The sequence below is a fragment of the Vipera ursinii genome (assembly GCF_947247035.1).
Source record: "Vipera ursinii genome assembly, chromosome: Z".
Lineage (NCBI taxonomy): Eukaryota > Metazoa > Chordata > Lepidosauria > Squamata > Viperidae > Vipera > Vipera ursinii.
This window is the reverse complement of record NC_139517.1, coordinates 51,187,709-51,205,511: the sequence shown is the minus strand read 5'-3', so window position 1 is coordinate 51,205,511 and position 17,803 is coordinate 51,187,709. Positions and strand designations below refer to the sequence as shown.

The 17,803-nt window shown below is 34.6% G+C and overlaps 1 protein-coding gene across 1 annotated transcript in view; it reads right to left on the bottom strand.

Annotated features, from left to right (window-relative positions):
- TECRL (trans-2,3-enoyl-CoA reductase like) overlaps positions 1–16,065 on the bottom strand; it is a gene marked incomplete at both ends in the record, with an annotated part of 52,136 nt that extends 36,071 nt beyond the window's left edge. The window contains 4 exons of the mRNA XM_083377164.1: positions 7,114–7,217; positions 10,013–10,057; positions 13,829–13,880; positions 15,832–16,065. Coding sequence (XP_083233290.1) covers positions 7,114–7,217; positions 10,013–10,057; positions 13,829–13,880; positions 15,832–16,065 — 435 coding nt within the window. The remainder of the gene's footprint in view (positions 1–7,113; positions 7,218–10,012; positions 10,058–13,828; positions 13,881–15,831) is intronic.
- Positions 16,066–17,803: the final 1,738 nt, after the last annotated feature.

Genomic DNA, 17,803 nt, shown 5'->3' with positions numbered 1-17,803 from the left:
TAGATAGTTGGAAAAAATTACAATTATCCTTATTGGGAAGAATTGCAGCAGTGAAAATGAAAGTTTTGCCAAAATTTCTATTTTTATTTCAAATGATACCTATACTTAAAAAGGATTTAAATCTGGAGGAATGGCAAAAAAGAACTAATAAATTTGTCTGGGCAGAGAAAAAACCACGAGTTAAATTTAAGATAATGCAAGATACGTGTGAAAGAGGTGGTCTTAAAATGCCTAATTTTAAATTATATTATGAGGCTGCTGCTTTGTCAGCGATAAGTGACTGGTTTAATTTGACACAAGGGAGATTATTAAAGCTTGAGGGTCATGATTTGTTATTTGGTTGGCATGCATATTTATTGTATGACAAGAAGGTGGATAATGTGTTTAAGATACATATTTTAAGGTATGCTCTGTTGAGAGTTTGGAAAAAGTATAGACATAAGTTAAACTATAAGATACCCATTTGGGCAATACCTAAACACGCAATAGAAATGGGATTTAAACATGATGTGACTACATATAAGGAAATTTTAAGCTTAGAGAGGAATGTATGGAAACTAAAGTCATATAAAATTCTAAAAGAAGAAAAAATTGTACAAACTTGGTTTCAGTATGGGCAATTACACGCTAAATGGAAAGAGGACCAGAAAGTTGGTTTTTCGATGACTGATGAAAATTTGGTAAAACAAATTAGAGATCAAGGTCAAGCACATATAAAAAGGATATATAATGCATTGATAGAAATTGATTCAGAAACGGAACTTGTTAAAGACTGTATGATAAAGTGGGCTCAGAATTTTCAAGAAGTTATAACAATGGATACTTGGGGAAAGATCTGGGTTAGAAATGTAAAATTTACACAGGCCCAAAATTTAAGAGAGAATTTTTATAAAATGTTTTATAGGTGGCACCTAGACCCTAAAAAATTAGCAAGTATGTATCCGAATTGCCAGCCCAAATGTTGGAGGTGTGGTTGTGAGGATGCAACGTATTTTCATATATGGTGGACTTGTAAAAAGGTTAAAGCTTTTTGGATTAAAATTTGGTGGAATATGCAAAAGATATTTAAGAAAAGGATAAAGTTTTCTCCGCAATTGTTTTTATTGGGTATTATTACAGATACTACTGTTATAGATGCTAAGTTGATGTTGAATTTAATTACGGCAGCGAGACTTTTAGTAGCTCAATATTGGAAGATGGAAGAACTGCCGACTATAGAAGAATAGACTTTAAAATTTCTAACTTGGCGGAAATGGCAAAGATTTCAGCGTATTTGAAAGACCAATCGCAACAGAGATACATTGTGGAATGGAGGAGATGGATTGAATATATTCAGAATAAATATGGGACTAAAAAGTTTCATTTAGCATTTGAATAAGTAGTGGATTTATATGATGTATAATTAGTTAATAGTTATTTTATTAATAATTTGACGATGGAGAGTTAAAGTGCGATAGAACTTAATGTTTTATTGTTGTTAGCATATTTTAGATTATGTTTGTTTGTATTTTTATAGCCTGTATTCAGCTCTGGGAAGTCGGGGAGGGGGGAAGGTAGGGTAGGGAGGGGTTGGGGAGAGGGGAGGGGGAGGAGGGGGGCGCTTTTTTGTATTTAAAAATGTATTGTAAAACTTTTCAATAAAAAAAGTTTAGTAGGTACAGTCAAAACACAGTTTTTACATAAAATACGCAGCAGTATTAATAGAAATTGATATTCACTTCAAATATCTTGTTTGAATCAATGAAACAGAGTTACATCATATAACAAGTTGATGTTGAAGAAAATTTGACAACTAAAAATAAGACTTTAGAGCAAAGGAATTCAACTGCTCTTCCATGGAACAGTTATGTGCCACAAAAGATCTGCAGATATACCATATCAGAAAGTCACAAACAAGTATCAGAAAGTGGTGTATAGCTGTGTAGCCAGATCTCCACCTTTGTGACATCACCAGGGGCAGACTGCCTCTATTTCTGCTTGTAATTCCCAGCCACATGTGATGTCACAGAATTCCATGTTTGTGGTCCAAATGAGCTGTTTATCTTGAGTTGAAAAAATTGAATACAATTGCTATCACTAAAAGGAATTAAATGTAGAATTTATCTGATGCAGAAAATTTCTTATTAAATTTTGATTTAAACCAAGAATCTGAGTAACATTCAAACTTGTTTTCCAAAAGAGTTGAAGCTATAGCACTAAATTGTAGAAATCTGGAGAAGGAGGGAAAGAGAGAGGAAGGGAGAGAAAGAGCAAAGAAGGAAGGAAGAGAAGGAAAGTAGAGATATAAAATAGCAGGAAGGGAGGGAAGAAAGGGAGGAAGGAGAGGAGGGAGGAATCCTTGCTTAATGTTCTTTTGATGATAAATGAGTAAGAATGTGAAAAAAGGCTAACATCTGGTTTAGATTTGAACTATGATACAGACAAAATTCAATTCAAAATGTGATTTGAATTTTTAGAGCACCAAAATTAGATTTTAAACATTTTTTTTTAAAAAATTCCATTTATATCCCGCCCTTCTCCGAAGACTCAGGGCGGCTTACAAACTTAGCAGTAGCCTTCATTCTATGTATAAGCCTGCTTATTAGGGCTTTCACACACACACCCAAGCGGCATTATTACAAAGTCAGCTTAATTGCCCCCAACAATCTGGGTCCTCATTTTACCTACCTCGGAAGGATGGAAGGCTGAGTCAACCTTGAGCCTGGTGGGATGCGAACCTGCACTAATTGCAGGCAGCTGGTGTTACTTAAGGAGGCATTAGCCCACTGCTCCACCAATTTAAAAGTAAAGACCACATCAAGTTTCAGCAATCATTTATGGTATAGAAGCATAAAAATGACTGCAAATGCTTTTTCTTTTTTTTATAATTTATATAAAAATAATTGTATATAAAAGAATTATATAATTCTTTTTATATAACAGGGTGAAGTTAATAGAGATGCTGAACTGTTTACAGATCTTAATTCTCCATTTTCAACTGAAGACTTTGAAGAGTTTGCCATAATCAAATTTCAAAATATTTTTCCCATGCTTCTTTTAAAAATAGTAAACATGAGAATAGGAAAGAATAATATAATCAGAAGGCTGAAAATGAGCTTGGAAGTCTTCTAGTCCAACTTGCTGCTCAAATTGTCTGTTCTGGACAAAATGTTGTCCAGTTTATTCTTGAAAACCTCTAGCAGCCAGAACTCCGGGAGGCAAGAAGATTAATTCTTCTCACTATCAGGAAATTTCTCACTGCTTCTAGGTTGGATTTCTCTTTAATGAGAGATCAATGAGAAGCAACCCATTGCTTCTTGTCCTGTCCTCAGGTTTTATAAGTCTTCGCCTCTTCTCTGTGACAGCCCCTCAAATAATGGAAGACAGTAACCACATCACCTCTAATCCTTTTCTTTGATATGCTAGACATATTTAGCTTCTCTGCACACTTTCTATACTCTCAGCATCTTTTTTTGTATAATTGTGACCAGACCTGAACACAGCATTCCAAGTGTGGCCTCATTGTTGCAGTAAAAAGCAGTACTATCACTATCACTTAATGCTAATCATCTATTGATGCAACTTAAGACTATATTGGCCTTTTTGGCAGGACTTCTGGCTCATATTTAAATGGTGGTCCACTCTAGATCCGTCATACTTACTTATTGCTCTCATTTTTTCAAAAAGAAAAATATCTGCATCCCATATTATTTAATACTCTTGTCTTGGTTTCCTACAGTTGAAAATACTGAAGCAGGTTGAATTTTCACAAAAAAGGTCAAATCCAGCTGATACAAAATGTACTGAATGATAAGTATGCTTCTACTGTATATATCATCTATTTATACATGACTGAGAGATAGTAGGAGGACAGGAATGTGTCGCTTGATTCCATGAATACCAGAGTCAATATTCAGTTCAGACCACAAACTTCATATGCCTGGCTGATTCATTTAGATTCATCCTACAGTGATAGTAATGACTCAGCATTTTTGGTTAGCAGTAAAAAACAAATTGGGGACCAATGGCTTTTGTGTTTTCAGAACTAAAGAAAGCTTTGTATGCTGGGTGAAACTAGATACCTAATGTACCTTTCTCTAACAAATGCATTGAACTACTGAAAACTTAGCAAAAGATCTTTTGGCTGTGACATCTGGTCTAATATTTACATTGTCTTGTTTTTTCCCCATGATCAACTTTTTGTAACATTCTTCCTAAGAAAATTCTGTACAATTGGAAGCTTGATTCCCACTATGTATCATTTTAATTGATCTTATTAAAAAATTTTTTTTTGCTATTTCATCTAGAATGGTCCATTCTTCATTTATCATATTCTATAATTCTTCTGAGATTACTGTTAGTGGCAATTTGGTTTTAAATTTGATAACCTATAAAAATAAAATCCACCTCTTGGTGATCTGGTTAGAATGCTTCTGTAAAGAAAGTGGGTTACTTTTTAAATGTCTTCCTCATCTTGTCATATGATATTATATACATACTGTATACCCAGTTACATGCATATGCATATTTATACATATACATATAGATATTATTTATATCTCAAACTTAGAAAATCACCATCATCCTCATAGAGTGATTCTGATCAGTCTACAAGTAAAATATGAAACATAAATTCTATATATAAATTTTAAATTAGTGGTCAATCTAGATAAAATTTGAGTTCAAAATAAGAGGAGGATATCAAGGTGCTAACTGGGGCCATGGTTGCATGCTTTTGTGAGCCTCAAGAGACATTTCTGAAGGGCCAAGAGAGTGGGGGCCCACTTCACCTCTGAGGAAGAATGTTACAGGGGCCAGAGGCAATGGCAGAGAAGACTCTCTTCCTGGACCACACAGTCAAAATTATCATGCCATGAGGCTTCCAGTTTGTGATTGCGGCACTGGCAGACATGTGGGGCGATAGCTCCCTCCACCATTTGGTTTTCTCCTGCTAGGGGACCCTTAAGAGGGTTGGAAGTCACCCTGTAGGGGCGACAAGCATGAAAAGGACCCCCGAGTAATTGTGGAAGGGTGGTAGCCCTCCTGTTTGATCCAGGGCAGCTCTTCAAACTGACAGGGAAAAGATCGGCCATTTATGGCCCATCATCAAGCTGCTGACAGCCGAGGCCAAACTTACTAACAAGCACCTTGAAAGCAATGTGGAGAAATTGGGTGAGATTTTACCTTCTCTGTACCCCAAGTACTTTTCCTGTTAAAAGCTTCTTGAAAATTTATCCCCACCCTCCAAAATGGCGGCATCTGCTTACTCAGGGGAAACAAAGCTTTGAAAAGATCTATTTAACACAATTGGATATCTATTTTCTGTTTGGAATTTGAGGATCCAAAAAGTTCTTATTCTTACTGGAACCTGCTATTCTACTTTATTTGCAAAAAGAACTTAAATCCGATAAGAACCTAGCCTGGGATCTGAAAAAGACTAAATACTATCAGGGACATCCTGTGGCGAATCTTGGTATGCCAGTTTTTATTACTTCTGACAAAGAGACTTGCTCACAGCCCAGATCTGACCTTGGTATTATCTATGAGAGACTTATCTTGGAGAAAGCAGCTGGGCAGTGAAATTGGCTTCTAGGAATGGTGGAGGTGAACATTTCCTGACTCTTGTTTAATAAATAGCCTTCACTAGAAAGATCTTCTCTATGTCAGAAATGGAGGAGGATCAACAAAAGACGATATGTTAAAATCTTTACTTAAAAGCATTTTGGCAAACACTGAGAAACTCAAAACTAATCTGAAAGACAAAGGTGCCAGTTTACCACCAGAAAGTGAAACCCTGATTGCAGCTAGAAAACTACTAACTCAAAAAAACAACAGGAGATGCCAAGTGGATACCAAGACAGAGGGCTTTACAGAACAACAAGCACAGTCTACTGAAAATCCAGACAATGAAACAATAACTCCCAAACTGGAAATGACCTTCTAAGCAAACCAGAAGAAATTTGAGAAACAAAAAGACCAGATCGAATTGAAGATAACTATATCAGAACAAACACGGGGATCTGGGATATCAGGGTGACAACCTAATGATTATAAATGGGCCAGATCTTTCAGAAAATTGGCAATGAAATGGTCTCCTTTAATTCAAATAATATATACAAGAATGAAGGGAGATCTATCTGATGATTTAAAAGCATTGGTATGGAAGCCTGGTTGGCAAAAGAAGAAAGCTAGAATTAGGTTGAAAAACTGGGGCCTTTTGATTTATTAGAGAGGATCCTAAACTGTCAGCTAATGGGGTAAAGGGAGATTTTGAGACAAAAAGAAATTTGATTACTAGATTTGAAATAGTTGGAAAATAGTAAAAAATAAGGGATTAATCTGTTTAATATTGAAGATTTCGATTTGCAAGGGAAATGAAAAGTAACTATTAGAAAATAGGTTTGAATTATTGACTAGCCCAGAAAATAAAGATGATGAATTTGAACTAATAAAGGACACTCTATTATCAAGGTGGTAATGTAGTAGAAAATGTTTATGGAATAGAATAAGAATATAGTTAAGTAACTAATATGTGCATTTTAGACATCATAATTTTTATGAAGTAAGATAAAGGAAATTTGGGTTACCTGAAAGTTAAATACTATGGATACTACAGATCAAACTGGAAATACATAATTAAAAATTAAAATTAGGTAAAATTTAATAACAGGACATTGATTGTTCATTGAGATTTATTGATATGTATAAGCAAAAAAATGTATTTATAAATGTGATAATGAAGTTTATATTAAGTTTTGAAACAATTAGAAATTTGTTAGCTTAAATATGAAATAGCAAATGTTAAGGAAAACAGAGAAGAAATATTTGATGATGTAACCTGAGATAGCTACTAAAGATTGTATTACTGAACTATTGTTTAACCCAATTACCACATTGTCTTCTAATTACTTATATGTAAAACTGGAAAATCAATAAAATATCTTTAAAAAATAATTATCATACCATGTTATATATCATATTATATTTACATCCCATATTGAGATTGAAGGAGACACATACTGCCTATAGGAATGAGAAAGGGTTTTTTTTAATATACATTTACATTATATGAGCTGTTTTAGAACTGAATTATATGGCTGTGTATATTGGTGCTTCAAGAAAACTTATACTTACTGTTATCCAGCTCACTTGCTGTCCCATGTCTGTGAAATACAGTGTAATAATAGAAGATGCTGCAAGACTCTTTATATTAACAGAATCTTTTAAATAGGGCCCATCTGTTAAAAAAGAAAGCAAGAACAGGAGACATAATTATATCCTGCACAATATTTCCCTGTTAATATGTATGAGCAGAAAGAAATTCTGATAAAAAGCCTAACAAATGAAATACTATGTTTGCTTTTCTATGGTACCGAATGAAATTGTCAAATAATATATGTACCAGCAGTCCCTTAACCACTACTGAATGCAATCATGGGGATATAGTAATTGTGCATCAGGGATATTTACTTGAGTGCCTTTTAATAAGCCATAGTGTTTTCTGACTATGTTTCTGCAGAGTACAAATGTAACCTGAGCAATAACTTAGTGCAGCAGTTCTCTGTAACTTTAACAGAAGGAAGGATTATTAAAAGAAGAGATGGTGGAATTGTAAAGGAAAGTTGGTCAAGCAAAACCACCTATTTCCTAATTAGTTACATACCAACAGGGAGAGCATCAAAAATCAATGTGCTAGGAAGACAAAAGCAACCAGGGAAAGTGAGAGATAAAGAAATACAAAGAAGAAATTCCTAGCTTGTTGCCTATACCATCACTGGCCTTTGTTGTCAGTAGGCTGAGAGGTGCTATAGAGTCAATGCAACCAAAGTCACCCTGATAACAGTTTCAACCTGGTAATAACTCTGGGGAACTACTGTAGCCCAAATTTTCTTCCTTCTTTTCATCTCTCTGGACATGTCTTTTTGTGTACGTGTATAGCAAAGAGTCTGCTGAACTGTGAATGCCCCATACTGACTGCCATCTGTGTGGGTTTCCTCAACTCTTACTTATCTTATGGTTTCTAATACTTTCTGTCTGATGTTTTATTGTCCTAGTTTGACTGTAGTTATTTATTTATACATCTTCTCTCAAGATGTCTTTTCACATAATTCCCAATTTGCTAATTTCAGCAAGAAAATTGGCACAGTGACACATTTCATATTTGTACATATAGGCTAGGAAAGAATGATCACCATAAACATGGAATATATTTATATAAATCAGTCGGAAGGATATGCATTCTCTTTGTTCAGCCTGGTTTGCATTTACAGAACACTTCTGAAAAAGAATGAATAGTGAAGAAGTGAATTAGAATGCTTTATATACTGCTCAAAAAAATAAAGGGAACACTTAAACAACACAATGTACTGTATTTAATAGTAGGATGTCTTATTTTCTGTTCCCTTGATTTTTTTTGAGCAGTATATGTTCCTTCACACCTCCCCGTTATCAAAAGTATTTGAGGTTCCTATGGAAACTCCTAGAGGGAATCTCAACTCTTTTTCAACATTCCAGCTGACCATCCCTCAGTTAAAAGAAGTAGACATCTGTTTATAAACTCTTGCCAATATTAGTGAAAAGCTTAGCAACAGAGTATTTGCTAAACTCTTTTTCTTGATTCATTGTTTAACAATTGAGTGTAAGGGATATTTTTGTTATGATGGTGACAAATATAAATTGTTGTTGTTGTTAGTTGTGAAGTCGTGTCTGACCCATCACGACCCTATGGACAACGTTCCTCCACGCCTTCCTGTCCTCTACCATTTTCTGGAGTCCATTTAAGCTCACGCCTACTGCTTCAGTCACTCTATCCAGCCACCTCATTCTCTGTCGTCCCCTTCTTCTCTTGCCCTCAACCTTTCCCAGCATTAGGCTCTTCTCCAGTGAGTCCTTCCTTCTCATTAGGTGGCCAAAGTATTTGAGTTTTAGCTTCAGGATCTGGCCTTCTAAAGAACAGTCAGGGTTGATCTCCTCTAGGACTGACTGGTTTGATCGCCTTGCAGTCCAAGGGACTCGCAGGAGTCTTCTCCAGCATTATAGTTCAAAGGCTTCAATTCTTTGGCGCTCAGCCTTTCTTATGGTCCAGCTTTCACTGCCATATATTACAACTGGGAAGACCATAGCCTTGACTATACGCACTTTTGTTGACAGGGTGATGTCTCTGCTTTTTAGTGTGCTGTCTAGATTTGCCATGGCTTTCCTCCCAAGGAGCAAGCGTCTTTTAATTTCTTGGCTACAGTCCCCATCTGCAGTGATCTTGGAGCCCAGGAAAATAAAATCTGTCACTACCTCCATTTCTTCCCCATCTATTTGCCAGGAATTGAGAGGGCCAGATGCCATGATCTTGGTTTTCTTAATGTTTAGTTTCAACCCAAGTTTTGCACTTTCCTTCTTCACTCGCAACAAGAGGCTCTTTAGTTCCTCTTCACTTTCTGCCATTAGAGTGGTATCATCTGCATATCTTAGGTTGTTGATGTTTCTTCCGGCAATCTTAATTCCAACTTTGGATTCATCTAGCCCTGCCTTTCTCATGATGTGCTCTGCATATAAGTTAAATAGGCAAGGCGACAGTATACAGCCTTGCCGGACTCCTTTCCCAATTTTCAACCAATCAGTGGTTCCGTGTCCAGTTCTCACTGTTGCTTCTTGGCACGCATATAGGTTTCTCAAGAGACAAATAAGATGGTCTGGTATGCCCATCTCTTTAAGGACTTGCCACAGTTTGTTATGATCCACCAAATATAAATATCTAGGAACAAATGCTTAATAAAGTGCTCCCATATCCTGAAAATTAAAAGACTTCCAAGGTTCCTTCCAACCCTGTCATTCTATATTCTATGTACAAACATTCCAATGATTCACTTTTTGGAATTGCATTTTCTGTACTGTACAAAACAGATATTTATGTAGTTAGAATTTCCAACAGAAAATATGTGTACCTAAATCTATACAGTATGTAGTAATGTGGGAAATGAATTATTTTCCTCAGGGAAAGGAGACTTTAAAATATTTTGATAGGAAAATGAATACTTACTACGTTCTAGTCGCAGGCCTATGCGAGATGGGTACCATTGTGGACCTGTTCTCAAATAAGTGGAAAAAAAAATACTTTACTCCCAGGCCTTTATTAAACAGTAAGATTCCTATTACTTTGCCACATCAGTCTGAAGTTTATTGCTTCAGTACTATTGCTTTATAGTATGACAGGGTACTTGAATAATAAATAAATTATCACTATTATTTTATAAAGAATCCAGAAATTTAGATTTGCTTTGGAGACCAGCTGCTAACTGAATTTTGCTATTTTGATGTTCTTACAAATTGAGATAGAAGCAATGCATGAAAAGGGTGATAAGCTTTGTGTTGTGGATAATTTGAACCATGTCAATATATTTAAAACTATTAATCTGAATTAATATCAAACCTATAAAGTTATTTGTTTTATCATGATAAATAATAAAGTCACCCTGATATTTAACCAGTTCATTAAGAAATTATAACTTTTTGATCATAAAAAATTAAGATAAAAATGCATGTCACTATCTAAACATAATGTTAAAATATGCTACATCAAAACATCTTCAGAATTTTGAATCTCTTACCAAAATTCCAGATTTCATCTCTTACGAAAAGTATTCCAAATCTGAAATTTTGAGTTGTTTCAGAACACATAAAGTACAATAAAGAATATATTTGTTGCTCAGTTTGCAACTCCTTGCTATTCCATAGAAAGAATACAGTCCCCAGCTAGCTCTAGAAATGTGCATCAAAAGCTGAAACTTATTGGAATGGTCAATTGCTAGTGGAGGAGTTATAAGGACAAAATGAGGAAAGCAACATTTTACTTTCACAGTGCAGACCTTGCTCCATAAAAAATGGAACTTTCAGCATGATGACCAATGTGAGGGTTTTTTGTTTTACTTTCTATTGTTTGGCTACTTATGTGTTGTTTTGTTGTTGTTATTGCTTAAAGACAGAAGAGAAGGGCTGACAGTAACAAGGGTAGTTTTTGTGTCACTATGTGTTTGTGTCACTATCTTTCTGTATAAGATATAAACTCCCCTGGGGTAGTTCTTAATGAGAGCTAGAGAAAATTAATGACCACATCTATTAGACAATATTTTTGAGTGGATGGAAATTGAATATTGCTAATTTGGACCTTATATTTTATACTGTCTCAAAACATGTCAATCTCCAGAACAGAAACTTTAAGACTATGCTTTGTTGTCAGTGAAAGCAGACACATTCTCTGAAAGTAAAATAGATCTAGAAATGTCAAGTCCTGGTTGGATTGTCTGGAAATAGCAAAGGTCATAATAAATGTCCTTTAAGACAGATGTGAATCTAGTGCCTGAGAAGTCTCAAGAACACTTCTGAATTACTGCAAAACAGATAAAGATATCACTTGGCAACCCTGTATTTCTTTGTTACACAAACTGGAAAATGCTCCCGGAAATGAGCTAAACCATCTGGAGGACTTTGTATTTCTGATTTCTTATTCACAAGCCTAACAACTTAAGAAAATGAAATAAGCTTTAAATTCATTGATTTTAATATTGGAGGGTTACACTTCAAAATAAACTTGGAATGAAATCAGTGAAACTGTTGAGATGTATTTCACTGACTGAATTGTCTTTCTTCATTTGCCATGGTAAAAATTAACTGATATTCATAAGAGATCAATACATATTAATACAAGATATTACTAAATTCATATATTAAAGCATAGGGAAATAATTTGGTGATTAATCATTAACAAATGATTTATTGGCAGGCTTTACACTTTGTAATAATTTTGTCTAGCTTGGCTTTTATAAGCTATTGCAACTTATCCACTATAGCACTGAATGTGAACCCCTATCATTCGGATTCTTTTTTATTGTTAAATATATTAATGGTTTTAATCCTAATTGGTGGGTTAATAATTAAAGCTGGTGCTCATTTCAACTAAGGACTAAGAACTAAAGCACAAGTCTTTTTATGCTGAATTTGAATCCATTGTTATAACATGGAGTAAGAAAACATATTAAGGAACATATTTCCTATGAAGAATGAATGCATTTCTTTTTCTGTAAAAAACCTAAAGTTTTGTCATTAATTACAAGCAGGTGAAATATGGTAATTTGACATGCTAGATGAGATCTAGTCTAGTTTTAATTCTTCTTGGTGGCAATAATTTTTAGGAAGAGGCCCTTCCCAACCTAAGATCTTCCTCTGGAACTGTCAGTGGTTAAAGATAGGGCTTTGGGAGTTGGACAGCCTAGATTCCGAACTCTGTGCGATCCAAAATTGCCTTTTCTGAAACAATCTCACAAACAAATTACACAATTGCATTTAAAGCATACTGGGAAATTATTCAGTTCATTTGTCTAAGGCAGCATTTCTCAAATTTGACAAACTTAAGATATGTGGCCTTCAATTTCCAGAATTCCCTAGATAGCCATTGCCAAATTTGAAAACACTGGTCTAAGGGAAGACTGTTAATCAATTTTTAATTAGTTGACAAAAATGTCATATCTGTCCTAATGCTTATGCAAAAAACAAAACAAAATTGCTAAGCACATTGATTTGTGCTTCTTAGATTGTAAGCCACCCTGAGTCTTCGGAGAAGGGTGGGATATAAATGGGATTAAAAACAAAACAAAAAACAAAACAAAACCTCCAAGCAGATCCCAGAAAGGATGAATAAAACTGAGAACTGAGTAAAGCTGCAAGCATCAGTTTATGGTTAATCTAGGCAGCAAATCTCCTGGAACTATATATTGAATTATAACTTCTACAACAGGGGTCCCCAACCCCCGGTCTGTGGACCAGTAGTGGGCCGTGGCATGCCAGCAACTGGTCCACACAAACAAGGAAAGCCCATCCAGAGGATGCAGGCAGCACACAAAACCATGCTCCCTCCAGTCCACAGAAAAAACTCTCTCCACGTAACCGGTCCCTGGTGCCCAAAAGATTGGAGTCCTCTGTTCTACAATATCCTTTTTTTAAAAAGGAAGATTATCAGTATACCACAGTATAGTGGCAAATGCACAGATCAAGTAATGAGCTTGTCCATATATCAGTTCAAGGAATATTAAAAATATTTTTTTTGTTTGATGAAAAAAATGAATTTTAATTCGGTTCTTGGTCTTTCTACCTCCGATAAGAGCTTCATCTCAGGTAACAGAGACATGCTGCACTAATAATATGCATGAAGTGTTAATGAAGGGAGGGGCTAAGCATTTTAACTCTGCAATCACATGTCATTGGATTCTTAAGTCTCTGCCAATAATCATAATTTCCAAAGTTGTAGCCTCAGCAGTCTAAGCAGAAATGGAATGATCATGGACATAGGATGTGAACAATTTAATCAGGAATGAGATAGAAAAGGAGAGAAGAAGCAATAGAAGTAGCTGTATGAAAGAATGAAAGATAATGGGCAAACAAAGAGTTCTTCATACTGCAACATTACTTTGGAAGGAGCTGTTTCTTATCAACAGGAAGAAATATATCCAACTAGAAATCATATTTCGAGAGGTAAGTGCATTTAGAATTCAAGCATTATATTATCCACAATATTGGAAGAGTAGTTGCACATAGTTTATTTTCAACACTGCTGACTAACTCATCTTTACCAACATAATTAAAAGTGTGCAAATTCCACCACCACCACCACAAGTAAATAATATAATCCAATATCTTTACACTAACACTCTCTGAAGCATGCTCAGTCTGCAAATATTCTACCTATATAGTTTGGTCTAACCCTCTGATGAACTTGGTCCAAATAAATAGTAAGATAGTAATTTAATTTAAATTTAAGTAAGGTCTTTAAATTTAATCACTAAATAAAAAATTAGATCCTTACATATTTTGTGAAACTTATGTTTTACATCAAGAAGTGTTGATGATGGTGGCATCTGAAAAAAATGGGAGAAAGGTAAAAATTTGTATTTGTTTACATATATAAAATTTGGATTGCTAACAAAGAATTAAAGGGAGACTGGTATAGCTATTTCTCTCTCTCTCTCTCTCTCACACACACACACACGTGTGTGTGTGTGTGTGTGTGTGTGTATTCAAAATACTGAATATTTAAGGATCCAGCATTCATACATAAGGTGCACAAAAGCCCGTTTACTTTGATTTGAGCAATTTCACATGCAGCAAACAAAAACAGTCAATCTATAACACTTTTAGGGCCTCTTTCAGTTACAAATATTTAAATATTTGTTAGATATTCTGTTAAAATGGGACAAATTGATTAGACTGAACCAATTTTATTATTTCAGAATGAAGGTTTTTTTCATAATGTTTTGATCTGCTCACTAGTACCATAATTTCACTAATATCATAAAGTATGTTTACATGTGTTTTATTAAAATATCACCTTGACAGTCACTTAGGTTCCAATCACAATGAATACAGGCAAATGCCTAACACATGATGAAATCTAAATGTCCTCAACACAGAAAAACTCTGACTTGATTTTATGTTGAATCAGTAATTAAACTCAACTAGTATTTTAATACTCTTTGCTTCCAGAAGTTCTTGAGATAAAGGAAAAATGGACAAATAAATTAAAAATTGACATTTAAGACACTACAGTAGCCCTTTATAAAAGCAAATGCACATACCCAATACTCATACAGCATTTGCTAATAGATAAATGTTCTGTGTACAAATAGGTGTTATAATAGAGGACCAAAGTAGATTTAAAAGAGCTAGTAATCCAGATCTAGATGTTAACATAGGGAAATAGGAACTTTAACACTTGGTCTTCTGCTGCAAAATATATTGGGATCTTTTCTTGAAAGCATTTGGTCCACTATACAACTATATCTAGTCATGTAGCTTCCATATCTAATACACACACAGACACACAAATTTTATTATTAGACATTACCCTCACTCGTGTCTATAGGTTTCATAAAAGAAAATGAGCAGTGTTTAAAAATATAATAACTCATAAGCAGATTTACTTGAGATAATAAAATAATTTTCCCACTGAAATTCTCCTGTCAATCTCTGCAAACTGAAAATATTAATTCTAAGTGCCTTATACATTTGTTGCTGTAAGGATTTATAACACTTCTGAACATTTTACAATACAGTGCAAATTTGCTTTTCTGTATCAAAAATATTACAGCATATGAAATGTTTATGAAATGCTTTTTGTATAAACATGGGTATGATTTTTCAGAAACTCAGTTATATTCTAGAAGTCAAATTTATAATACTGAAGCTATCAGAAGAGCAAATGTTAAATAAAATTGGATATAAAATATTAGCACTACATAGCAAAAAATAATATTATGCAAATATTACTTATTTAAAAGGATTGCCTAAACATTGTAAGCACTATATGTCAAAATCTAAAGGAAAGTTCTTTTGCTCCATCTCGTAAGAACCAGTGAACTGCTGCAGATGGTATCATGTAACATTTAAATAATGGAAATCAAACCAGAAAAAAGTCCTATCTGTAAACACTTAATTTGGAGGGCTGGACACAACAGGAATCATTCAGCAACATTTTGGTCAATTTCAAAAGCAAGGTCATACATTCATATTTTTTTGATTCACAATCTTATCTAAAAATTATAGTGGATCATTAAAGTGAGTTTTCATCAAAGCTATATTATAGTCTGCCTTATTTAACAGAAAATGTTAAAAAAACACTGCAACATAAGTCTCACCTATCGGTACTATTTGCTTCTGTTAATGAATCAGCAGAAAAAATTAGAAATATTTTTGAGGAGAAGAATCACTAAGCCAATGCAAAGATTAAAATAAAATACTACAAAATACTGTATTTTTTAAAAAAGATATGTACTCTGCAATGTGCTGCTAAAAGCACTCCTAAAAACTTACCTTGTCCACTACACAGATCTGCTTTTTGCTGTGGGCATCAAGAATCTCCACTTCAACGTAACTGATTTTTGAGTGTCTAAGAACTGGCAGTGGTCTTAGGTGGCCAGCAGAAAGTACAAGTTGGGATAAGTTGAAAAAACTTTTCATGTCATTATAAGTTGTAGGCTGTGCTGATCCCTGGATGGCAAGATCTTTCTTATGCTCAAAAATGCTGGGTTTATGTCTCCTGAACATGACTGCATGAAATATAAGGGCCTGTCATGTCAACACTGGACACCTACAATGGGTGATCTGTTGTCTCTGCATCAGTTAAATACAAACACTGGCTGATGAAAGGTCAAGTGGCATTCCATTTAAAGAGTCTAAGTTTATATGGCAGGATTGGAAACAATGGCTTTCTAATCCATTACTATATTTAGCTGGCTATTGTGATATTCTGTACTACTGTTTTTATTTTAAACAGTGTTTGAAACAACACACCCTGTTCAGTTTCTTATCATGCTTCCTAACTATTACAATCCTATCCCTTTTTAAAAAAAATAGTCCAAGAACTATAAAGGAATCAAAACTGATATGCAATGGAATACATTATTATATATAGAAGCTGGAAATACAAATAAATCCAGTTTTTAAAATGCAAGTCAAATGTCACATGGGAGTTGTTTCTTAATACAGAGCATGTCTATACTAAGATTGCAATGCCAATTAAACAATCAAACACTGTCAGATGTCTGCTATATATTGTCAAGTAATCCATGAAGCTAAAAATATGCTTGTGTAGGTAGATGACCTTCCATTCAATTGCATCATATTGTCATCGGATGCTAAAAGCAAAAAAACTTCTCCATATTATAGGAGTCAAAGTACACACACACACTTTATACAAATACTCTATTCAAATTTCAGTACAAACTTCATTGTTGAAACTCTGGCCTGGGAAGAACCAGCATAAAAAATATAGAAATAGTGCTTCCATTTGTTGGCATCAAAGCTTGAATGAATACATTTTTCAGAGCCAAATTCATTTCTTCATATGTGTCATATAGTATCAGGGACATACTATATTCTAAATCAATTATGGTTCCATCATTGCATGTTCATACTGAAAACATAAGTTTACAACAATTAACAGAAGAATTTATACTTGACTGGGATAAACAATAATATTCTGCATGAATCCATAATACTTAGAATGATGTACTTACTTATGGTAAGTTTAAGCAGTAGGTGAAATACTGCAGCATGATCCCTATCCAAACTGAAGCATGCATGCTCCTGATTATGTAGCAATCAGAACTATTTTTTCTTCTTGATATGGAATAACATATTATTGTTCCAGGTAGAAGTGGAGAAGATCAGGAAAAAACAAAGGCTGAAGGACTTTGATGTTGTAGACCAGGGGTGTCAAACTGCCGGCCCGTGGGGCGGATGCATCATAGTGAAACCGTGCCCACCCGATTGGCAGCAATGGCAAAAAAAGTCGAGATACATCGTGATACATCATGTGACATTGCGAGTTTGTCACCCCTGTTGTAGACCCATAACCCCAATGGTAACAAAGAAAGCAGTGAAAGATTAAAAGAGAAGGAAAAACCCTACCTATTCTCTTCCGGTGCAAAGCCACCACATCCCCATTTTATGATGCAGATTTCAGTAGCAGCAGGTGAGGATTCAGAGAAGAAAAAGTATTAGAAAGATTGGGAGCATTTGGGCCAGTAACTTACATCATTTTGGGAGCTGTAGAAAGAAACTGCTGCCCAGAGAATAGGAAGCAGGCAATTGTGATTTCATAGAGAATAAAAGAAAGAAGAAAAGGAGACATGCTCATAAATAATCTACTCATCTGTAACATCACTCTGAGATTTTGTTTCTGCTAAACCATACCCACCTAAAATATTTTGATAATTTGATTAAAAGATAGGTTTTCTCTTGATTAATGTATTGCATATTCTACTTGACTTACATTTAAAAT